The sequence below is a fragment of the Sinohyriopsis cumingii genome, chromosome 8 (assembly GCF_028554795.1).
Source record: "Sinohyriopsis cumingii isolate HCF-2022 chromosome 8, ASM2855479v2, whole genome shotgun sequence".
Taxonomy (NCBI): Eukaryota; Metazoa; Mollusca; class Bivalvia; order Unionida; family Unionidae; genus Sinohyriopsis; species Sinohyriopsis cumingii.
The window spans coordinates 60,457,772-60,482,241 of NC_142968.1; the positions used below are offsets into that span (position 1 = coordinate 60,457,772).

A 24,470-nucleotide genomic window follows, 5' to 3' on the forward strand; every position below is an offset into this window, starting at 1 on the left:
AGGTGCGAAATATGCAGTTGTGCTTGTACCTGGGTATATTATTTGAACACAATCCATCAAGTGCTCACATTTCGCTAGCAAGTTGGGATGGCGCCACCCTTTCAGATGAACATGGACCTACGCACAAGGAGAAGTAATGGAAAACACACGGAAAATTTGCTCAAACGAATTATTGTAGATCTTTGCCGTGATAATATTGAGTATGATAGACATTGATACATCGTTGCAGATACGTCCTTTTAGTCCCGAAAAATCGTTTAAGTTGGACTTCTTGCCATTCACCTTAAAAAATCAAAACTCAGACTGACGAAACCAATCTATGTTGGGTTGTCCGTCTTGGACCTCTCGCATCTGCTCTACGAATTTCAGTATTACAAGATTTAATCGTTTTACCAGGATCGGGTCAAAAAGACACACTGACAATAACTCGCTGCTGATGCATATCACTATCAATGATATGTACGTTGACATGGCATAGCCAAGTTTGGTGTACGAGTTTGGTACCAGTGAGTATCCGAAAGAACATTCTTTGTTTCGTAATGCCAACAATAAGGTGATTGGCAAGTTCAAAGACAAATGTTCTAGTAAACTGACCGAAGAGTATGACGGATTCGGCTTAAAAGGGCCCACCATGTTTCTCAGACACGAACTGAACCTGGAATGTCTGCTAGACCGCAGTGAGTTCGCATACACGATAAATATGAACAGAACGAAATCCATCGCAAGGGTGTATTCCGTTACATCAAGGCGAGATTCTCCTGACTGGATACCAAACGATGCATATTATCCTGATGAAATTACAACTTACGCGTTTATTCACCTAGGTATTGCGACCGGAACGTGTCAATGACGAGTCAACACAAATCCGAGCTGAAGTTCCATATCTGCTTGAAAAACTTGTACTTCCTCTCTCAAAAATGCACTTGTGTGAGGTATTGATCCACGGTCCCAAACGGTAACGGGTTGATTGTCTTGGAATATCAACCCGTTTCTCCATTAATGATAATCATGGCCATGTGACTGGTCCTGATGCATAAATTCGCTTCTATGCACCTGTGACATAGGAATAATCTTTGGACGTCAACGGCACCGCTTCTTTTAATCGGCTGACTACATCGACAATGTTGAGCGCGTTTTTTGTAGATTCGTAACATTTTTGTCGATCATGGACACCATATTGTAGAAGAATAGTAAATCTGCCTAATGCACATCATTAGGGGTTTGAACATGAAACCAATCCCGTGAAATCTTTGTTAACATTGGCAAATACTTTTGCCACAGCGCTTTTTTGGCCAGCCATACTTGTATAGCTAACTGAATGACTTTGGCTTCACTGGCTAACTGTTCGACAGCGGTTTCACCTCTTCAACACACACGTAGTTTGTAGTATGTTTCGGATAAAGTGCGGTTTTCGCTTTCATCGTTTGTACTGGCGAAATCTTTACTTTTAATGAGCGGACTTCTATCCACCGCCTTCCAATGAAATTCTGGCTTTCATAGCTACTTTTACGACCCATTGTGCAAGTCTTTCTCCCATTTGTAGATCAATCGCATTCAGGTCGTGAATGAGATCTGCGTCGGCACTTTCACGCCCACGGATATCATTGGACATTTTACAACCAAAGTGATTCATCATCAACGCGATTTTGAGGTGCTTTGTCGGGCTTTGACTGGTTGTGAGAATCGATTTGCAGATCCAGGAGCGTACCTGATTGACAGCAATTGCATCCAGAAAGATGCTTTTCGCCCGGATATTTACTCCACAATATCCCTATTAACTGTGTTAACGCTTCCGCGATATCACTACCGCTGGTGACTTATTTTTAAACCATTTGCAACTCTCTTGGTGAACGTGACCTTCTTTGCTCCACACTTAACACAGATTCCATTAGGTGTTTGAACTAGAGCTTGGTTTCTGGTATGTGTTTGACATGACATTGCAGTCAATATGAAGGCATGACCGTGTTACAACCACAGACAATTATTCAACTCCATCACGCAAAATAAAACTCGCAGATGCTTTTGAATGTAAAAATAGCAGGAAAGACTTGAAAAACTTCGCTTTCAACGTCATTGATTTCTCCGCTCAAGCAACGCCTAAACCGACCAAGCATGGCGATGGAACAGTGCTTACAAACTCAATTTGGGTACTCATCTTTGGCCCTGTTGGATCCGGTAAAATTTAACTGTTGTTGAATATGGTTTTACGACGGTTAAGAATGGATCGGTTGTATCTAATTGCACACTCGGCCGATGATTAACCGTGTTATAATGTTATCAAAGATGTTCAATAAGTGTTAACAATCGGTAACCATGTTTCAATCGATTTCTTTTCTACCATTGACGAAGCCTCTACCATTGACAATTTGGACGCTAACAAAAACAATCTGGTCGTATAAGACGATATGATGCTTGAGATCAAGTCAATCCTGCACAAATATTTGCACAAGGCGCGAAACATGGACGTGTTTTATTTGACTCAACTATACGCCCATGTGTTCAAAGTGATCACTGACATCTATAGCACGCTGATGATACTTCGTCACATTGACGCGCATTGTGTTGGAAACATTCATTGGACTTGATGTAGCGTCGGCCATTTTTGGGATTAAATTCGTGACATCTCTGCGTGAATTACCTCGAATCCGTATAGTCTTCTCACTATTGATTTGACTGGTAGGCAGATAAGTATCGGTCATGTTTGGACACGGTTGAATCAATTTAACAAATAATCATATAAACAAATAAAAAATGTTCGGCAGCGATACCATAGGTCGTAAGAAAGACGACGCTGTAAATCCGTTGTGAACAGCAAAAAATTAATTCCATAGTAATGGACGGCCGCAAAAATGTTAAAATTATGTTGCAGTAGCGACAGACTGCGCGACAAGACATCACAGGTATAACAAATATTTGCGCCGCTGATTAAAGCCATCAATGAAACTTCGGAATTTGCGGAGGATTTTAAAAGGCAATTTATGTTTTAAAGATGGAGCCCCTGGCCCCTTTTGTAAACTAGCCCAAATCATGAGAGATATCAAGAAAGCCACAAAAACTACTGCAGAGGTTATTACACGCTTACTAGAGGTGCAGGCTGAAGTCAAAACATAAAAGGTATGGACCAGGTGGGTGTACAGGGAATTTACTGGGTTTAAACTCGCCCCTGGTGAACCATTTGAATATCATAATCGTGTACTTAAATTTGTAAAAGATGGGTACGTGACTGAAGCAAATCTAGAGATGCAACATTTTCTGAGACTAATGGACGTGGAACGTAAAAGAATGTCACCCATCCTCTGAAAATGATACAGAAGATTATTTGGATCAGGCAGACAAACCCCAAACAAAACTTGTGCCTCCAAATGTAGAAACAAAACTAAAAACTCGACAAGAAAATGAACATGCACATATCGTGCGTTTATGTATCCGCTTGCTGAAGATATGTTTACACGATGACACATTCTAACACAATTGAGACGCTCCGCGTCGAAACACTACATGTGCTACGTGCAATTGATGCTTCAGTTCAACAGACGGATGTAAATACAGCCTAAAGCGTGACATCAATGCTTACCATTTCATCCATTGAACCAGAAATTAGTGTGACGTTTTCTGCATCTGTAACAGGCGGAGACTCACGCACACTTGAGTTCGCACTAACCTCGTTGCGAGTGCATTACAGATGGCCTAATGTCCGATCCCAACCGTTTGGTGGTTTATCCGCTAACAATTAACTTGTATTTTCAGGAGACAGTGGCGTGAACTGGCATACTGTCGATCTTCCATGGGGCCCACGACGTAGAATTGATAAATAAAAAAACTCGACAGAAAATTTCGGTGGAGATTGACAGTCTCTAAACTTTCCATACCTGCTCATGAGCCCACACTCATTTCTGTCATTTCCATCGACTCTCAAACGTATGAGGTGGATCTTTCACGAAGGTTCATATGGTCAGTGTTAGGTTGGCCTGGCACATAACAGAAAATAAATGAGTATTGCGTGTGTGATACATCTCTCATGATAATGTGAAAATGTCTTCAACAATGCATGTTAATTTAACTTGTGACGCCGTCGGTGTCAGTTACGAAATCAGGTCCACCTCATGCGTAGTTGTACAAGGGCTACATACTATTTAGGATTTCACCGATTGTGTTACTAGGTGATCTGATCTCAATCACCCCCGTAACACCTGTGTATATTCCATGCCATAACAATCGGCTAACCCATATTCGATTTACCCTGGAAGATCAAGACGGACACTTGTAGTATCTGAGCGATGAGCCGTTATCCATACAACTGTACATAAGAGATCAACCTGACATTTAACATCAACAATGTCAGTCGCACATACACGTGTGAATCCAATTCACGTAGTTAATGCTAGAAAACCTGTGTATATGACCTATTACGTAACTGGACACGGTGATGTCGTTCGTGTAGTATTAACGAGCGCACTAGAAGCACTCACAGCCTTATCATCAGGCGCTGCATCCATTGCTAAACACATGACTAAGAGGGTTGTGGATAGTGTTAAAAGTGCTCCTGGGATCGATTAAATCAACAGCGCTCGAAGGCAGATCCGGTGATTGACGCGAGCATAAACGACGGCTCCAATTACATTGGCATCGACCGAATCAATGCCGCATGCATTGAGTATCAATGCTAACGAAGCCGCTCAAAAGCAATTGTCAGATTCGATGATTGCAAATCTGCCTGTGGGGAATGGATTGGCACTGTATTAAAGAAAATCAATCATGTGTCAATGAAAACTAGAAGTTTATGCAATTGCGCAGTTTAAAGAGGTACTGGATCAAAGCAAACAAGGTTTTCAGTATTGCTCATATCCAGCCAAATATCTGAATCAGAATTGCACGTGCAAGACACTCCATGATTTTCCTTCCATGGGAAGCACTTTTCAAAGTGGAAGGAAATAATGATAATTACAAAGCCAATAGCACAGTGGGATTTGCTAACAAGTGCATGATAGCGTTGATCAACAGTGCGCGTTATTCCATCGATGAAAAAAGGAAACCGAATCCATTCTGGATAATGTTGAATTAATCACAACGATTTTCGGACTAGCCCTATACAGAGATGATTACACGAGAACCCTGGCTCAACAACGATGTTTGTTAAGGATGTAACAGATCATGCAGATCATAAAACCTCTTAAATTTCAGAAACTTTTGAGGGATTCGTTTGTGGTGTCACAACGTGCTAGTATGGATCCCAGAACTGGTATCGCCGCTCTTTTGGTGATTGTTTATATCCCAAATTTAAACTTTGAATTTGCACAACGTTCATCATAACCAATTGGTGATTCACTGAGGTTTTCGTGCGCAGTACCCCTCTCAAGTTACATTTGTGAGTTTTGCAGAGATGTTCTCAAGGCGATATTTGTCTGTAAAAAACACGGTCACCCTGCTTCGGAAGAATAACCCCAACGATTTGGCGTGCTGCAGGTTTTGCTGTTGGTAAAGGTGTATTAGATAATTAAACATTGTGGTTGCATGTGTTATCCCCATCATCGAGTTGTTTATACAGACGGGAACCTACGTCAACGTTGTTGTTTCTTGCACGTACCATAAACTCATACCCACCCACTATTATTGCGTGAGAGTTTACCTGGCAAATAAGTACCCAGCATGGCCTTACTATACCAAAACACTTGTTTGTGGCGTTGCACCTGAGCGCTCTATCACCCCCGCAATTTCACATTAAAGTATGTTTCATAACATACAACAATGGCGATCAATATTTACGGAAGTTACTCATCTCGCTGGCACGGTGTTGATTTGGATCTGAGCCGATTTGCCACTAAAGCAGATCTGGCTGAGTTTGACAGCAAGTTTTTGTTTGGTTTCAATTCAGGTTAGCTTTTGATTTTTGAATATCGATCTGGCAAACTGAAATTGTCAAACGTGGACATTCAATGTATTATTTTCAAGTTGAAAATCGACTTTGTGGAAAAGAGCTTGAGTTCACTGGCAACAGCGGAATCAGAGTCATCGATGTGTCAGTTGTATTGATCAAAGACTAAGTCGATGCAGCTAAAATTGCAGCAAAAAATATATAATTAATGCAATCGCAAATGTGCCCTCACCACTACACATATTAATTTTTTGAAGAGGAGTTATATAAATATGAATCATGGAACGACAGGAACACACTACCTTATCAACCTTATCAAATTGCCTACTTAATTTAAGTTCTGTTGATGAAAATGGCTTTGATATTCCTAAATGTCACATCTTAGAGGTGCACGAATACTTGTTCATCACATCGAGAACTAAAGGTGGTGGGGTAGAATAGTAAATAATCAGTGACATATTGATGCTGGGTTTCTAGCACCAATATTACGTGTCGACAAGCCTGGTACTGTTGCAGATATGTTTTGAAAATACAGTACCAAAATCGTTAGTCTCAGGACATGAAATGCAGATTGAAGCATTCAACGTTGATCCAGAAACATACTTAACAGTCTTTAGTGTTTGTGTTTAAGATTAGATTTTATCATTAATATTATATACGCAATGGATTTTGACCACGATGATGAGGTTGTAGAATGTACCGATGGGGTGTTAGATCAGCTAGCAAGGGATGCTAACATCAATAGTGAGTTTTTTTCCACTTGTTAATGAATAGGTGCTCCAAGACAGTATTACCAGAAACTCGCATACACTTAAATATAAATCTGATAAGGTCAAGCAGAAATAATTAACCGTTGGATTCACGATCAGGTGCTACTATCAACTCGAACCCTTCTTGGCAAAGCACGTGCGCGTGAAAACAGAAGCACTGCAGTACCAGGTGTAAGAACACTCCGGGATTGTTTATAAAATGGTGAAGTAGCATTCACAGATGAATCCACCACTTTAAAGTTTACCAACAAATATTTTAAACCAACGTTGACTGAATAGAGAAGAGACGTGTATCGAATGTCAATCAAGGACACGGACACACTTTTTTGGGTCACAGTTATTGGTCAAAGACGGTCGTTATATGATAAAGACATAAATGTGGTTTTAATTGACAGAGGTGCTAAACCACAAGAATGTACATTCTCGAGGATGAAATATTTTATAACTGCATGACACAAAGGGTAATTGATTGGAAATGCGTGTGCGTATTGCGTCTGCTAGTGATGAGACAGGACAGGTTTGCCTGTTGTGCAACTGAAATAAGCGATTGAAAACTTAATAGAAGAACTATAACAATATTACCGAGGTGAAAAACAAATCGAAGCGGAACAACAGCTGCAAGATGAAATTACCCAAAGAACCGCGTTGATCATAAGTACAAAGGCATTTGGTTGCAGATGCTATTTGCGGGATCGCTGGGGAAATAACTGTTGTTCTTTGTGTAACTGGAATCACAGCATCCGCCATTGTAGGTACACCAATCAGTATTGTTGTCTGAGCTATATCGATATTAATCTGTGTCCATGGTGGCGAGAGAAACTTAATCTTAATGCGACTGCTTTTTCGTGTACGCGTCTATTCCAAATTTATTGCTGCCACATAGTAGTCTCAATACAATCAGTAAAATGTACTCGGTGGCAATCAAGATAAAATAATCAGTGCGGCCGAGTTTTAGACTGTGCTGGTGAAAATGGTAAAACAGATAAGTTCATACACAATATGAAACCACGCGTTGCAGATTTACAGATGGAAACGTAGAAATAAAAAACACATAGTGCATATATCGGTCGCTACCATAGGCTTGCCTGTCTGAATACATTTCTCTGTGCATTAGTTTTGTTTTTACAATCACAGAAGAGTAGAGTATTACGGAAGTGGGTTTCTGAATTATTCGTTACCCTATGGGGACATTGACACTTGTACAATACTAACCCCCATTACTGGCTCACTCACATCATGTGTGTGTTGATTCCTGGAGGGTCTACCACCAACGGGAAAAATGTGAACCACAGACAACGACCCACATAGAGGATAACTATATTGTGGGGGTTAGAGGCGAGAAAGGGGTTTCCGAGACCGATAGGGTAGAGAATGAGGAAAAAACAGCAGTTTTGTATTACTCCTGAGAATAATGATCTCGAAAAATCGCGAAAGTCCTATTTCTGGAAGACTCTCAAACAATTAAAAAGTCAAAACGTGAGAAGTATGTCGATCATATTGTAGCTGATTTATAGTGTTCAGCTGTCAAAGAATTACAATTAAACTTCAATCTGAACAATGATAATCTAAGTGGACAAAGCTCCATGCTAGTATCACATACCTGAGCCTAATTTGCAGCCAGAACGACTCATCACACTTAAAACAAATAGATGTAAGTGTAAAGTTGACATCCAATGTTTCACAATCGGTTATTGGTCTCCGAAAACGCAGAATGGACTTAATCGTTTTTATCAATAATAAATTGCCATCAGTTTTATAACTATTTAGCAGAGAAAGGTAAAACAGTGGTGAAAGGAACAAATTTTGAAATCAGATAATTGCATTTGGATTTTTTGCTGAAAGGTATGTCGTTGAGATTAAAGTTTCAAAAATCAGAGACCTCACTGGTGGATATAATACTGTTATTTATATTAAAATATAATAATGATGTTTTAATTAAAGCTTCAAACCGTGGATTACTTTTATATTAGTTAAAATACCAAAACTATCGAATATTGTTTTAAAACTCAAATGCAAAAAACAATAGAATAATGTTGCTATTTTAAATTTTAATTGTTAAATAATAGTCAGACTCGTATACAGGTTTCTGAAAATGGGTTTGTGTGGACATTTTCAGGTATTAGTCTAATGGGACTAACACAATTTTTATTTTAAATTTATGTTCGGTAGAAAAGATGGGAAGGAATAATTGCTTCTCAGTCTGCAAGGATAGTGATTAATTCTCTACTGATTGTAGTTTCAGTTTTTTAAGCTACATAATTCTTAACATTCTTTGACAGCGAATCTGTATAAACCTCTAAACATGATTTGACAAATATTATTAAAACTTAAAAAGAAATTGCTTACTTTGGTATAGCTCACAATAACATAAAACCATTATAAAACAATCTTTAAGTAAAAACTAATTTCTACGAGATATTTTTTCATTTCTTGGCTACGTTTGTATTTTTTATCTATGATTTCAGAAAAACAATATGAGAATTATTATTATTATTATTACAGAACAAACTTAAAGTGCTAATAATGTTTCCTACCTTAAATATTCTCAGCATGTTTTTTCTATGTTTTCTAATTTCATGGTGTTTGTGTTTGTAATCATATCATTATATATGTTTTTTATCTTATAGGTGTTGTCTAATGTTGTAAAGCGCTTAGAGCTTCTAAAGATTAGACGCAATAGAAAGTCCTCATTATTATTATTACATGAATCTTTGCTTATCAACATTGTAAGTGCGAGTATATAATGTCGTATTATTCAGACTTTTCATTTCAGTATAAGGAACATTGACCAGCAATGATAGCCTCGTTTTGATTTTTAGCTATCGTTATCAGGATCGCCAACTCGTCAGAAACGGGTATTATGATAAGGCTATTTTGCAGTGTCCAGTCTCGTTTCTGACGTATGGCTTCTATTGCTAAACCACATGTTTTGCAGTCCCACCATTTACAACTCTGTCAGAATCTTCAAAGCGATCTTCTTTATTACCTTCTCTATATGCTTGCCATTCTGTCACTAAAAGTGTGTTCGAGTCGACTATGAACTTTAAAAAATCTGCATCCATGCTGATGTTGTTCACGATCTGAACAAGTTGGTGCGAATCTTGCAGTGGGCGATCTGGAAGTGGATTTATAAAACTTTAGTGTGTAAACGATTTTAAAGCTTTATTTCGTAAAAGCAGGCACAAAGTTAAAAATCCATTAATTGCAATGCTAGGAATGGTTTTGTTTATTGGTAACAGCCTGCCGGAATATAACATGGCACACCGATGAGATAAACTTTCAGTTGCTAGTAATAAGGTGTGTCTGTGTAGCTCAAGGACAGTTAGAGCTGCCTTATATGGCATAGACAAAAATATATTCATTGGTTTGCCAAGAAATATGAGGCACTGCGCAAATACTACCGGAGATATGTGAAGAATGTAATGCAGTGCCCACTGAGCTTGATGACAATTTGGGACAACTGTTCACAATGTGTCGTTCTGCTGATATTGACTTCACCTGTCCCTCTTTAAACGCTTTTGCGGAACTGTGATCCCGTCCCACTCTAGCCATTTTGTACAGACACTATGGTGCATGAGATAAACAATTAGTACATTGTGGCAAGTATCGTATTTAACAGCGCTGATTATAAAATCAATTGTACTCGGAACAAACGATCGTCATAGGTTGACTAAAACGTGAATTACAGCGTAACTAACAAAACCAGAGGAAAGCAAATTGAAAGTGTTCTCAATTAAGAATAATAACACTCGTTAAGAAAATGAAGGTACAATCAATGCAAAAAAATATCAACTAACACAAGACCTGACGAGAACGAATTCCATAAATTTCCACAAATTCACAAAAACAAAACTATTTATAAATATTTTAAATACTTTGATACCAATACTTGTAAATACATATATTTTTCTTGACTGTAAAGATTATATTAGATTAATGCAGGCTGAAAAAAATCATGATATTTGCCAAATTTGACCATTTGTGACATTGAGTGCTCATTTTAAAAGGTTAATCAAAGTTATGCCCCACTATATTGAACCAATCCTGCTTAATATTGATCAGTAAACTATTTTCAAACATTAAAAAAATTTAAACTTATTTCTTCAGTTTAATAAATTGACATTTAGGCCCAGTTTAGTATTTACAATTGTAAATTGCAATTTGTTACACCTCTTGGGCATACTAGATATAAATCATGGCGTACATACTTATTGACCTGATATATCAAAGGCTAACATATTATAGCAAAAGACTAATTGCCATCAAACACTGGTAACGTGAGATTTGGCAACTATGTGACCAAGTATATATTGCTATTAAAATGTTTTTTAAAAATATGTGTTATTTGTTATCTTTCACTACATTCTACTTAAAGCTGAAATGAGTCAGAAAGAGTTTTATAAAGTGTCGCTTAATTTTTTACCAACGTTTATTTAAAGTTATCCTACACCGCTACTGCATGGCTTCATCAACTTCTGGGATTTTAGTCTTCTGTCAGAACTTAATTGTCCAGCTATCTAAAATGGGATTGGAATGGTCAGATGAAAAACGGACAAGAATTGTAGAGTTCCGTAAACTTGCAAAAATTCAGCAATTGAATTCAGGATATGAAATTCACAATCAATTGAATTCCATTTTTAGCCTTTTATTCTACAGCAGATCATTTTTATTGCGCCTTATACAAACTCCAGGCATCTGCCCAACTTTGTTTATTTTTTATCAAACGAACTGTGTTTCTTGGTCAAGAATACGTTGATGATTATTTCCAATTGTTTTCCATTTTCCATTTTCCCAGTGGCTTGGAAACTCCATACACGTTTCAAAAACGAATTTAATATTGAACTATCCATTTTGTTTTACAAGAATGGTTTCCATTGTTATCCCCCACAAGGCAATTCTGAAGTATATTTTTAAAACAACATAAAGACGTTCTGGTTCCAAGTTATAATGACATGCATATTATTTATGTTATATTGCTTCACATTACCTTCAAACCCAGATTGTAAATTGGTTCTTAATACGTCTGATAATTATTTTAAATTACTTGCATTACTGTTTTTAAAACAGTCTAAACGTATCTTGATTGCGGTCATGAAATATACCTGTGGTTGAAGCTACCGTATTGACTTGCTGAAATTCATCATTGCATTGCTCAGTTCTATTTGCAATTGTGGGCTCGACAGCAACTGCAATGACAGGAAACTCAGTTCGCATTTATAATATGTATGCATAGCATTTATGTGTTATAATGAATTAATACAGTACATTAAAAAATAAACAGTCTTCATCACCAAAATAATTAGATTCAAGATTAGGAAGTTCACTAAAACATCAAACCACCCTGAGCTCCAATCCGTTTTAATGTTTTCCTAGGTGCTTCCACAAGCTCAATTATAAAACCCTGATTTTAAACTCATTGTTCTAGCCACCTAGACCTATTATTATTAAGGAATAGCATTAGTTTTCAAAACTCTATCAAAACTGTGTCTTGCCTAGAGTCATGAAATATACCTGTGGATGCAGCTGCAGTATGAATTTGAAGGGTCTCATTGCATTGCTCAACTGTATTTGAACTTTTGGCCTCGACAGCAACTGCAATTACAGGAAACTAAATTCTATTAGATAATATTGATGTACAGAATTTATGTGAAGCCATCCAGTAATACATATACAAACACAAATTTAGAAAAAACAGTCTCTTTCATTAAAATAATTATATTCTTTATTTATTACTAAACCGTGGAATGGAACACCAAACTATCATGTGGTGTGATCGTTTTCATGCTTTCCTAACTATTTCTTCATGAGAGGAAACTATTGACGATTTGACTTTCAACGTTTCATATGTTTAAACGAAGGGAAGGCTTTTCACTTACAAAATTAACTTTCAATACTCTTAACTTGATTCTCTTTATGGTTTAAGCTTGAAGCAAGGAACCAGGGATCGTTCTCATCATATTTTTAATCTTCAGCTATATCTTACTTGTCATTATTGCGTAGTTTTTATTTTCTCGTGTTGATACATACTCCCATATAATGAATGCTTGTCAGTAAGATACGATTCACTCGAGCACATAATATACCCAAGCGCAGAATGGTCATAGTTTTTCTAGCAAGCAGTGTTTATAGTTGTGTCTTATACATCGTAACCAGAGCAAACTGCCGGCTGCTAGTTACAAACCACAGTTTCTCATTTCAGCACTAATCTATCTAGTCTTACAAGTTATCCGTCTCGGCTTTTTTATTTGTATAGCAGAATCCCTTGCCCGTTTCTGAAAATTAGTTTTGAAAGGTTTTTGGATTACCAAACTATACATAACTCTTTAGGCGTTTGGGGCAACCCCTATTATTTAAAAATGCAACTTGTTATGATTAGTCTTGTGAGTTACGTTATAACACAACACAGCCCATAATACCATTATGGGAATTTGTAATACTTCTTAATATTATTGATTAACCATTAATTTTGTGCTTTCCTATTTCACCTTTTCATTTTAATCTGATTCTAATGGCTCGCTTCTTAATGATATTGTGTGTAAGTGTATTGTTCTTCAAATATAATAAAGGTTTATAATTAAACATCTGCTTTCTTAAAAGTAGGACAGGAAAAAGTCAATATAGGATGGACTTGAAATTAATATTGTTCTCTTCTGGATAATTTTTATTTTCCTAGAACAATGTCCGGACAGTGGTAAATTGTGATGATACGAAATGCCATTGGACATTCACCCAGACTACCTCACATCTTAACTCACCCAGACTGCGTTACAAGTCCCAAACTTACATAATAACAATCTTTGTACTTTCTGCACAATATTTAACAATGAAATCAAAAATTCGTAGATACAGAGGTCGTAGGAAACAAATATAGCCCGCATCTTCTGAACTTACATTTGTTTCTTGTACATAGATTTAAGAAGACCACTATAAGATGACTAGTTCTTCATTTCTGAAGCACTTTATTTTCGACGTTTATGGAACCATTCTCTACGCAGACAAGTAAGGCCCCTCGTATAAAATATAATGAATATTCGAGGAAGAGATCATCTCCCCTCGAATTGGAGGTGTAGAAAAACACCTGCATTTTCACAGTAGCGTAACGCTGTCTTCTGCGGGAAGGAGGTAGCCCGCTTCTTTTATGTTAGCATACCTCACGCTCCTGAATTAGATGAGTGGCATCGCACTTTGATGAGTGATGAAGACTAGCTAGTTTATGTTATATATGTAAGCTTACCAGTCTAGTGACTGGGACGGTCACCTGCTAATGTCTTGTCTAAAACTTCCGAGACATACAAACTTCCTTTAACCACATGGAGAATGTAGGAGATTACCTCTATTTTAATTATGATAGTCAGTGTAGTCAGTATTGGATCTGATTGATTCGAATGGCGAAACAAGACAGGGTTACATTACGCTGAAAAATGGACGATTCTATTACAGTTACGTGGGATTCTAAAGTTAAAGGCATATTATTCAGATATGGATTTGTCCTGATTTTGTCCAAATTGTATGTAGGAGATGAAATTGTATTTTTGCGCATTTTTAGAGAACGTCCTAAAGACAATTTAATTCAAGATTGGGGATGATCAAGATAAACTTATATTCTTAGTTATGCGACACAATATCTAACTTAATACTTCCAAAGGGAACGAAAGTGAAGGAAACATTATCTCCTCCCTCGTAAGGGGTTCGTTGATATGACGGCTTCTACCATATCATAAGAGCTCATTAGTCCAATATATATAGAAAACCTTAATGTATGAAATTAAATGCCCACTTGTCTAGATATTTGAACTTTCAGTAAAGATATGTTGCCCCTTCCCCATGTTTATGCTTCCTGTTACACGCAATCTCTTGTTCCATCAAGCACGTAAGTAACTGCATACAAGAACTTCTATAAATTGAAAACGGGAAACTTCTCTTGAAAAGAAGAAACACTGGTCGTGTTGTGGAGATGGTTAATTTAAAAAGATAACATTAAAGAGGGAATAGCAAAAAGAAAGGGTGTCTGTTTCAGACAAATAGGTTGCAAAAAACATATGGGAATTAAACAAATTACATACAGAAAGCTAAGCATAGCATATGAATAGGATGTTTAGAAACAGTAATAGGACGTTACAAAGATAATAGTTTCCATTTTATACAAATATCGATCGATTCATTGAGAGAGAGAGAGAGAGAGAGAGAGATCACCGAGAGCAACTTAAGGTGTAAATACAAAGACTGGCATATACATAAAAGTGGACAAACCCGAAGATAACAGCACATGAAATTCCCATTAATATACAACAGTTCCTAAGTCAATGAAATATGAAATATGCTTTATAGAGTCTTTTTTAGTGCAAAGGATTTATACATCTCGTGAATTAATGGATGTGAAATAGTAAATATAGACAAATATGGCTATTATTGCAATATTTGTTTTAGCATCTCTAAGTGAAGGAGCAAAGTATAGTGTAGATTGTATTAAAACTTCATTATGTGACCATCTTTTCATCATTACATATCATATTGACACCATGCTACATACATGCTAGGTTTGAATACCACGAACATGTTTGTACTATAATTCTGAACATAAAGCAATATGAGCTATGGAAAATGATAATTATTTTAGGGACCAATAATTTTATATATCCTGAGGCAGTGGTCTGTGACTGTTTATTTTGCTTTATTTCCAACTCTCAAACTACTGAACAATTAACTTGCAATGAATAATAGCAAATAACTTTATGCTACACGTATTATATTACATGAAAAACGAATTATCTCGAGATAAAAGAAAATAACAAAAAAGATGTTCAAAAACGTAGTAGATCCCTACATGAAGAAAATTAAATGGTCAGTACCTTGTAGAAAATACATTTACAATGTGTTTGTTAATCGGTGTCTAAGTTGTCATTTAATATCGAAACACTATAATTAAGTGGATTGATTCAGCTTACGGCTGACAATTGTAATATACGTTGTGATGATATTAGAGAATGTGTGGATAACATACAAAGTGTTGACAATGCAACATACAATTTATTAGCTACGTTACTGATATATTTGGCAGGGTTATTTTGAGTGGGATGCTACTACCCATGCTAGATACTTTGTAGAAGGGGTAATTAAACAAAACAAATTGACTCAGCTAACAAGAATATATTTAGTGGCTTAGAACTATCATGTGACATTCAGTCAGAAAACAGTTGTTCCTTAGAAAATTTGATTCACAGTGCAAAACATGTATTGTTTATCTGACACATAAACATACACTTGCAAAGAACAAAAAAGGTACGTTTTGTATATATTTCTTTAAATATAGTTTTTCTACACGTTAGATTTTATTCTTACCACAAAATTTCGGTTTCATAATGGGATATATGATACTCGTCAAAAGCAATTAAAAGTTCATAAGTAAAATTCAATATGTAATATTTAAAACTAATATGTACTAAATGTAACTATTTTGCTATAAAAAATAGATCATTTGTGGAATTTTTTTTCTTCAAATTTGTACCAAGATTACTCCCGAATTTCCTTACATGCTTTTTGAACCGGGTGAAATATTACTAATTTACCATGCCCTTAACCTCATGTGACATTCAAAAAATATTGGAATTCATTTGGTACATTCCATATTCTTGCACATTGTGACAGGGCAATTATAATTATCTTTCATTTAATTCACAATACGTTTTCTTTTGATATTCATCTAGTAGTCTAGGCAAATTAGCTGTTTGTGAATTGTTAATTATATCGTTGGTTTCACGTCTTTCTACAACACTTATAAGACCTAGTGGGGTATATAAATATATATATATATATATATATATATATATATATATATATATATATATATATATATATATATATATATATATATATATATATATATATATTCTCATGTATATGTGTGTTGTGTGCTACATGAGTTATGAAATGGATTGTTTATTAGAGTTAATGAACATGACTTGTTTAGGGTAATGTCTTACTTTTACTTATAAAGTCAAATGGATTCTGGACAATGCCATTGTGATACATGAAATGATATTATTATATCAGGACATTTGAGACCATGAATTTATTTGCAACGATAATCGTTTGGACTTGTGATTATATATTTTAGGATTATTTTGAATTCAATGATAATAATGTAAGCTTCTCTTCAAGTTTAATTTTAATACTTAGAGAATGAATTAGTTTTTAATTTTGACGCAACTTTTAGTTTTGCTTTCTTCTGGACTTCTGTTAGGATTTTAGAGCCTTATTTATATATTGTTGTAAATAAGTGTGTGTAAATTATATTATTTCTCTTTAGTAAATATTAATTGGCTGAATAGTAGAGACAAAAATATGTCATAGCAATATTTCTACCTGCAGCTTCAAATGGTTGATATTCTTCAGAGCACTTCGCGGCGAACTTTCCTTTATCATGCCTTTGGATACCTGCAAAGGTAACAAATAATATACACACTCACACTTATGTGTCTGTCGGTGTTTGTGCGAGAGTCTGTTTATTGTATCGCGATGGAAATGATTGTGGCTAACAGCATACTCGTTGCTAAAAAGTAAGCAATTATTTGTTTCTTTTCCTGGATAAAGATGGCGTTTTTTGTTGTATATCTAGTTGTTTTCCCGATCAGTGTTGAATCGTACATAAAATCGAAAACAGGTTGTTTTATATAATTGTACTCATGAATTCAACTTTCGTAAGAGGCTACGTGATATTAGGGCCATTACATGCATCGTGATTGAAAAATTAGGTAGGGATGGTAGATGGTATGTAAGTTTCATTTTCTCAAAAAGTGTGGTTCTTTTTAACAACAAATGGCAATTCCATGACCATGATAACCTATATTGGATCACAAACTTACTGTAATCTATGCAGTGTTTAAACATGTTCGACAAGAACTTACTTGGCTTGTATCTTCCTTTTAATATAACAATTGCGACGACAATAGTAATAGTTATCATCCCTGCAACAGTCAGTAGTATCAATACAGTATTAGTATGGTTTGTTGCTGGAAAAAATACACATTTGTTTTACTTTTCTGATGCCTGTTGTATCACATGAAAAGAGAATTCTGAGCTAAACTAAAATATTGCTTCCAATTATATGGATTATTTGAAATAAAATGAGCATTTAATGGGATCTGCTTTAGATACAAATACATTACTGGCCTGAAGGGATGTACATTTACACATTTAAGACAAATCTAAACTATTTTGAAAATTCTTTGAACTGACATATAAATGGTCGGGTCATTTGAAAAGCACACAATTCAGAACTATTTCTAACCAAATTCGAAACGAAACAAAAAGTATTAATTTTCACTTATTAGTTTAAAATATCGAGTGGGCATTTAAAAATCATAAGTAAGCAGGAATTTGTTCTATACAAGAAGATGTGAATTTTTAAAAATAGAAAATGGTAAATCTCATGTACATAGAGACTACATGTTATATTGATTTTGTGACTGTTATTTTATTCTGAAACTGCAGAAGAAATGCCATCACTTTGCTTGCAATGCACTGCATTTACATCTCAAAAAATAATTATAGCACATTATTTAATAATTTATTTAAGCTCGCCAGGTTCGATATCATAGTGCTAGGTTGTTTAATTTGTATAATCATACAATTATGCTATATACCTTTAACAGGACTGATTTCAGACCGATTCATCGTGTGAATAACTTCTGTGAATGAAATGTGATTTGGCGTACAAAATTTAAAGTGATAGTCATCATGACACTTCAAAACACGAAGACAGCAATATAAGTGTTCAGTGGTCCACGAAGAATTTACTATTAAGTAATGCCCAATACTCTGTAAACAAACAAACAAACAAAATTATCCGCTTAAAATGGTACAATTTGCGACGATGTAATAGTTTCTACTCGGTTAAAACTATCAAGTGCATATCTTTAAAGAAACTAATTAAAGATAACGAAAGTATTTAAGCAATAATATATGTCGTTATAATTATTTGTAACATGATATTTTAGTTCTGGAAAGTGTCAATGGAAGCAGTTAGCTTGTAGTCCTACATGTGTATGAAAATAAAATACGCTTCACTCTATAAAATAAATTATGCGATTTTCTTATTCAAAAACATACATAAAGTAAGTACATGCAAGTGAATTACAGTTTCACAGCAAATACACGCGCATTAAAAGAAGGCGACATATATAGCGCTGCCGTCATCAAAAATAAATCCGAGGTTTCCTCATCAACGATTATTTCACTATTATATATTATTTATTAAAACAAAATGTCATCATGTTATAAATGTTCAGCTTATAATTACTTTGGATGAGTAACAATTTTACAAAATGCGTAAATGTATTGCCTGACCTTAGATGATATCGCACAAGATTGAGAAACAAATGAAGAAACAAACTGTGTGAACATAATTATTATATTGAACTAATCTTTTTAACATTTTATAGCGATGCCAGCATGATAATGGAATATTCAACCCTAGTAACCAAGATCATTGATCCATAGTGTATATATCTACTGATCACTTACACGAGATATTCGTGTTTTATTCTTCGTCTTTTAAAAACACACTTTAACAAACTGGTCACTGTGACCTTGATTATCAAGCTTTTCACCTCACATTAACAACATTTCCCGTTGCAGACGTGTATATCTACTAGGTCTGATACTCATTAATCATAGAATGGATAGCATTCCCAGATCTAGAAACATTACCAACTGAACACCCGCCCAAAATTAAACAACTTGCATCGTCATCTTTTTTATTCATCACCTTTGCCTTCATCCTCAAGTAATGTTCCTTATACACTAAACGCCAATTCTTGCTTGGACAAAGCTGATGATGATCGACGGAAGAAAACCTGGGATATTTCCCTTTCAAAGAAACATTGTCCAAATTTGTGGCTACCATACTGGCTGGCGGATAGAGTGAATGCAATAATGTGCTTGTAGTGACATTCGTCCCGATTACGATGCGTCGAGCAAGCCATTAATTTTTAATACGTACCACGGGGTCTCCTTTTCCGTTAATAATCCACTCTGTTGGTATTGGCGATCTTTCACAAGATGTGGAGCAAGAGATGATGCCCTTGGAATATATTTCAATTGTTGGTTTGCATTGGTAAGGTAGTTGTTCTGCAAAAGTTTCTTTTAACTCTTAAGTTCTTGACATTTTAGGATGAACAGGAAGTGTTCAGATAATAACATATATTACCTCTGTACTATGTACAGTATAATGAGTCCTTTAGATAACAGGACAATCTTTTCTTTTAAATTTCTTTATTTGTTTCTTATAATAAGATGAAGTGAATTCGTCTGTCTGTCTCTATCTGTCTGTCTGTCTCTGTCTGTCTGTTTGTCTCTCTCTCTCTCTCTCTCTCTCTCTCTATATATATATATATATATATATATATATATATATATATATATATATATATATATATATATATATACACATTCTTGATATGAAGTAAAGCAAATTACATTTTAAGCAAATATTCAATTAGATTCTTCTAGTCTAAATTTGTCTCACAAACATAACTACTACTTTAAAAAAGAAACCTTGTTTAATAACATGCATGACACAAACCAACAACGGTAAGGGCAATTCCTTGAATATTGCGTTTCGTCTCCTCATCTAATTTCACATATAAAGTATATTCCCCTGCGTCTGTCAAAGACACGTTTTTCAGTAGTATCCCGAATTCGCCGCTCCTCTCGACTCTGCCCTCGTACAAAGTTGTCACATGAAATCCAATGATCTCCGAGTATAAACAGATCAATGTTTGCTCTTTGAAGAACCAGTGAAGCTCTGTCATTATTTCATTTTCTCCTTTGGTGAAGTTCCACTTTAGAAGTTGGTTGCTACCTTGACAGCATGTAGTTGACAACATTTCAGTGTTCCATGTCAATTCTTGAATTGACAAATAAGAAGCGAATTACTAAAGTTTATTCACGCCACTTTGAGTTTTCTTGAACAGTGCATTACGTTAGATATAACTTAGAATAAAGATGCTGGTAAATAAAAGACCGCAGTGTAGCATATAATTGCATGGTAAAATTGCATGATTATAGTAGAAATAATTTGACAATTATATGTTAGTCATTTATGTTAATGCAATATATATTGTATTTCCTTACAAAAGCATATTTTGACAAGTGGCGAATATGAGTCATTCTTTTTCTTTCTTTTTATTTTCACAAGATGAAATATGTCTGATATTTAATCTGGAAAGGAATTTGTATTTAAAGTTTTTTATTTATTTATTTGCCGGTCTTGCTCATTAATCTGCATTTACTAGATGAAACTAAGTTTCAGTGCCCTGTCCTCCATTTTCATATGTTCATTTCATTATAGTTATTAATTATAATTGTATATATACAGCCTACACTTGAACATGCCTGCAATTTAAGATAAGTGCGAGTTTGCCATCAACGTATCTATTGCAATGTCAGGTTCAAAAGTGTGAAGCAGCACCTTGGGTTTTTAACACTGCTGATAAATTTGTACAGGGGTATTGAGAATTATATATAATTTTCACACCTGAAATAAAATAGTTTCCATGTATCGTGCATGACATGATGAGAAGTATTTGTATTTTCTAATGAGATATTTAAGATGTATTAATAAAGAATGGAAAAATAAAACAAAATTCCTTAATTGACGTATGTATATTACGTTAAAGTATATAATTAAACTAAAACTAACTTATGAAATATACTTTTCTTGATGGATGTATGAATTTCGTTTCGAAAATATTTTCGATGTATAGTAAATGGGTGCAAATTTATTATATGTAGAATAGGATAATAAATTATTGGACTGATAATAAAATACTGTTATCCGCTCTGTATATATATATATATATATATATATATATATATATATATATATATATAATATCCGTTTCATTAGCAATCTTACGCTTGCACTTCTCAGTTACTCACCTATCATATGCAACATAGGCAATATTATTATTTTCATGTGTTTATGTGTCAAATAAATTAGAATCCCTTTCTATTTTTTGCATGTGGACTTTGCTAGCATTGCAAAACTGAACCTCTTTAATGCGAATCGAACTGTAGAATATGATAGTTCTTAAGTAATACGGAGGTAATTTATAATTAAAAGGACATCATGTACTCATTTAATGAACCATTAAATGTATTAAAGAAAATGAAATTTCTAACGTTTCATTCTTATTTAGCTCGTATGGAACCATTTGGAGTAAATCTGATTCCATAAATATAAATGGAATGTAATATGACTGACTTGCCATTTGTAAACCTAACCGTCTCGTGGAAGATCATCAACAGCATTAGAACTTTTCTCTCCATTATATATTTCATTCTTATGATTCTGAAAGTAGAAAATATACTAGTTGAGAGAGCGAGAAAGTTACCAATTTATGCAATTTGGGCTTTTAAGTGCTAAAATATAACAAACCAAGCTGTAAATACCAATTCAAAATTGCATATTATGTAATAATGGAAATGTAAATCAAACACAAAGTAAACTGTATAATCTTGCCATTAAAACTTCAGCAGAAACTATTAACTGATCAGTCACTGACGTGAAAATGTAACTATGTGTAATAACATTTTGAAAATTTATTCCAGAGTACACATTCCATTTCAAGCTAGTATAGAAATAACTGAAATACTCTCATTCTTAGACAAGAATCAAAGATATATATTCAACAATAATGAGCTGGTAATGTGGTCGTGGCCAGTTTTAATAACAGCTCTACTCGCTATTTGGTAGCTATTACTTTTCTTTTCAAGCAATCTCGTCCATGCAATGCGAATAGATCCTCCATTGGAGTACAGAATTGTCCGTCCTACACAATCGTGATTATCAACAGTACTGATATTACTTGTGTCGTTCGTGACGTGACCAGATACAAATTGCCTTTTGTGAGCAAAAACCTCATTTGCAACTAACTTCAACAATATTTCAACTACATTCATCCGTATTGTATTCCGATTTGATGCTGGAATCCCATAATCTGTTTTAGTATTTAATTCTGGAAAAGTCTTCTCTGGTTTCCAGATGTTGCCGCATCATTTAGATGTTAGGGTACACCTCTCTTAGATTCAAAATACAATTGGTTCACGGATAAGTTAATGTAAAGTTACTCTGTTCATAATAGAATTTTGAATTTACATATCCTGCCTAGCCGGTACGCAATCTGGAGGCAAAACTATTGCTTCTAAGGAACATAATCGTTTGACTAACTTTATGCCTCGGGCATAATCGGCATTTTGCACACCTTCTCCTCGATTTAAAACAGCCAAATGTGAAAAGATTGGCGCCGAGATAAATTCAACAATGGAAGCGTACCAATCAAATATAGTGGACTAGAGGGCTCGAACATAATACTTGCAGGATCTAAAATTTAAACGGTAACAGGTACCGTTTGTAAAGGAAAGCTACCCTAAGATTTTCATTGTGTTGAGAATTCTGGAACAGTTACAAGGACGCTTCTGAGTTAGGTCCGATCGCTCTAAGAAAGGGAAACAGTTCCGTTTATGTGAATTCTAAAGAAAGGCCACTCCTAAATTTGTGGCGATTTATTTCGTAAAAGGAAATTGGAATTTAATGTAAGAGCTGTAAGATGATATCTTGGCCTAACTTTGTACTTGATTTGAGTTAACTAGATTGTATAGCTTTTAATTACTGTAATTAGCTCTGAATTGAGTTATGTCGTGCATTTGTATTTATTAGAATGCTTGTGTTAAGATGTGTATTTGTTAGATATGCGTTGTAATTGCGTTAAGAGCAAACGAAACATTTTGACAAAAGAGTTGTATGTGCAGCTCAATACCGGATGAAAACGGGTTGCTATGTTCCATCAATCTAACTGTTCGTTAAAAAAAGTAGCAATAGCAAGGAGCTTTTATCCAATCAGAAGAGAACGGGCGCGTGGCATTGGACTCAATATATAGGTGCGACAGTGCTGATAGGTAGTTTATCATAATGGGATCGTTTGAGTATGGCTGAGAATATGATACATATGTATTGAGGTGTGCCTGCTGTGGATATGAGTAGCAGTTTGGTTTTGAATGGAGCTGCAATGTTTCCAGAAGAAGATGACTTTAATTTGGATTTAGCTAACATTATGTTGTCTTCTTAAGACATTTTGCCTGCGTCAGTAGTAGCTTCTCCATCGTTACTGTTAATGTGGGATTTTTGAGGGAGACAAAGGAAAGAATTTGAGAGAGTTTTACAATGACAACAAGAGAAAAGTAGAAGTAAAGGAAAACATAACGAAGAAGTAGAGAAGAGGACAATTTTGAATTATGAATGGGTAAAACAAGATAGTGGAAACAAAACGTTTTGTGTGGTACACGATACTTTGGTACAATTAAAGTACTTGATACAAATTATACTTCTTTGACTCCACCCCAAGATAAAGCTTTCCATGCCTTCTATCATCATTTCACTGACACTGACATGCCAGGAGCAGTAACATCAGACGTTATGAGTATTTCCACTGCTGCAAAGCAGCAACAGCATCAGGAAAAGGAGCAGAACATGGTGTGGAAATGTCTTGTGACGCATTTGTTATGAGTTTGTCAAACGCAAACATCCATCGATCCATTTCAGAACCACCAAAATATCTTGTAAAGGAGATGCTACTCAATGACTGCCAAAACAGGTAAAACTTAAATCCTTTTTCTCACATGACTGAATGTTGTGTGTGTGTGTGTGTGTGTGTGTGTGTGTGTGAAGTAACATATCCACACTATACAACATTATGACATAGAGGCACTTAAGACTTTTGATAATTACTCTTTATTTAAATTCACAAAGAAAATATTATATCACAAAA

At 35.1% G+C, this 24,470-nt stretch overlaps 1 protein-coding gene across 1 annotated transcript in view; it reads right to left on the bottom strand.

Moving 5' to 3' along the window:
- Positions 1 to 24,470, bottom strand: part of LOC149793650 (uncharacterized) — an 87,526-nt gene that overhangs the window by 21,595 nt on the left and 41,461 nt on the right. The window contains exons 2-10 of the mRNA XM_089967627.1: positions 21,912 to 21,994; positions 20,225 to 20,548; positions 19,643 to 19,770; positions 18,285 to 18,459; positions 17,547 to 17,651; positions 17,005 to 17,076; positions 12,154 to 12,234; positions 11,745 to 11,828; positions 9,629 to 9,757 (exon numbers count right to left, since the gene is read on the bottom strand). Of these exons, the coding sequence (XP_089823753.1) occupies positions 9,629 to 9,757; positions 11,745 to 11,828; positions 12,154 to 12,234; positions 17,005 to 17,076; positions 17,547 to 17,651; positions 18,285 to 18,459; positions 19,643 to 19,770; positions 20,225 to 20,548; positions 21,912 to 21,984 (1,171 nt within the window). The 5' untranslated portion in view covers positions 21,985 to 21,994. The remainder of the gene's footprint in view (positions 1 to 9,628; positions 9,758 to 11,744; positions 11,829 to 12,153; positions 12,235 to 17,004; positions 17,077 to 17,546; positions 17,652 to 18,284; positions 18,460 to 19,642; positions 19,771 to 20,224; positions 20,549 to 21,911; positions 21,995 to 24,470) is intronic.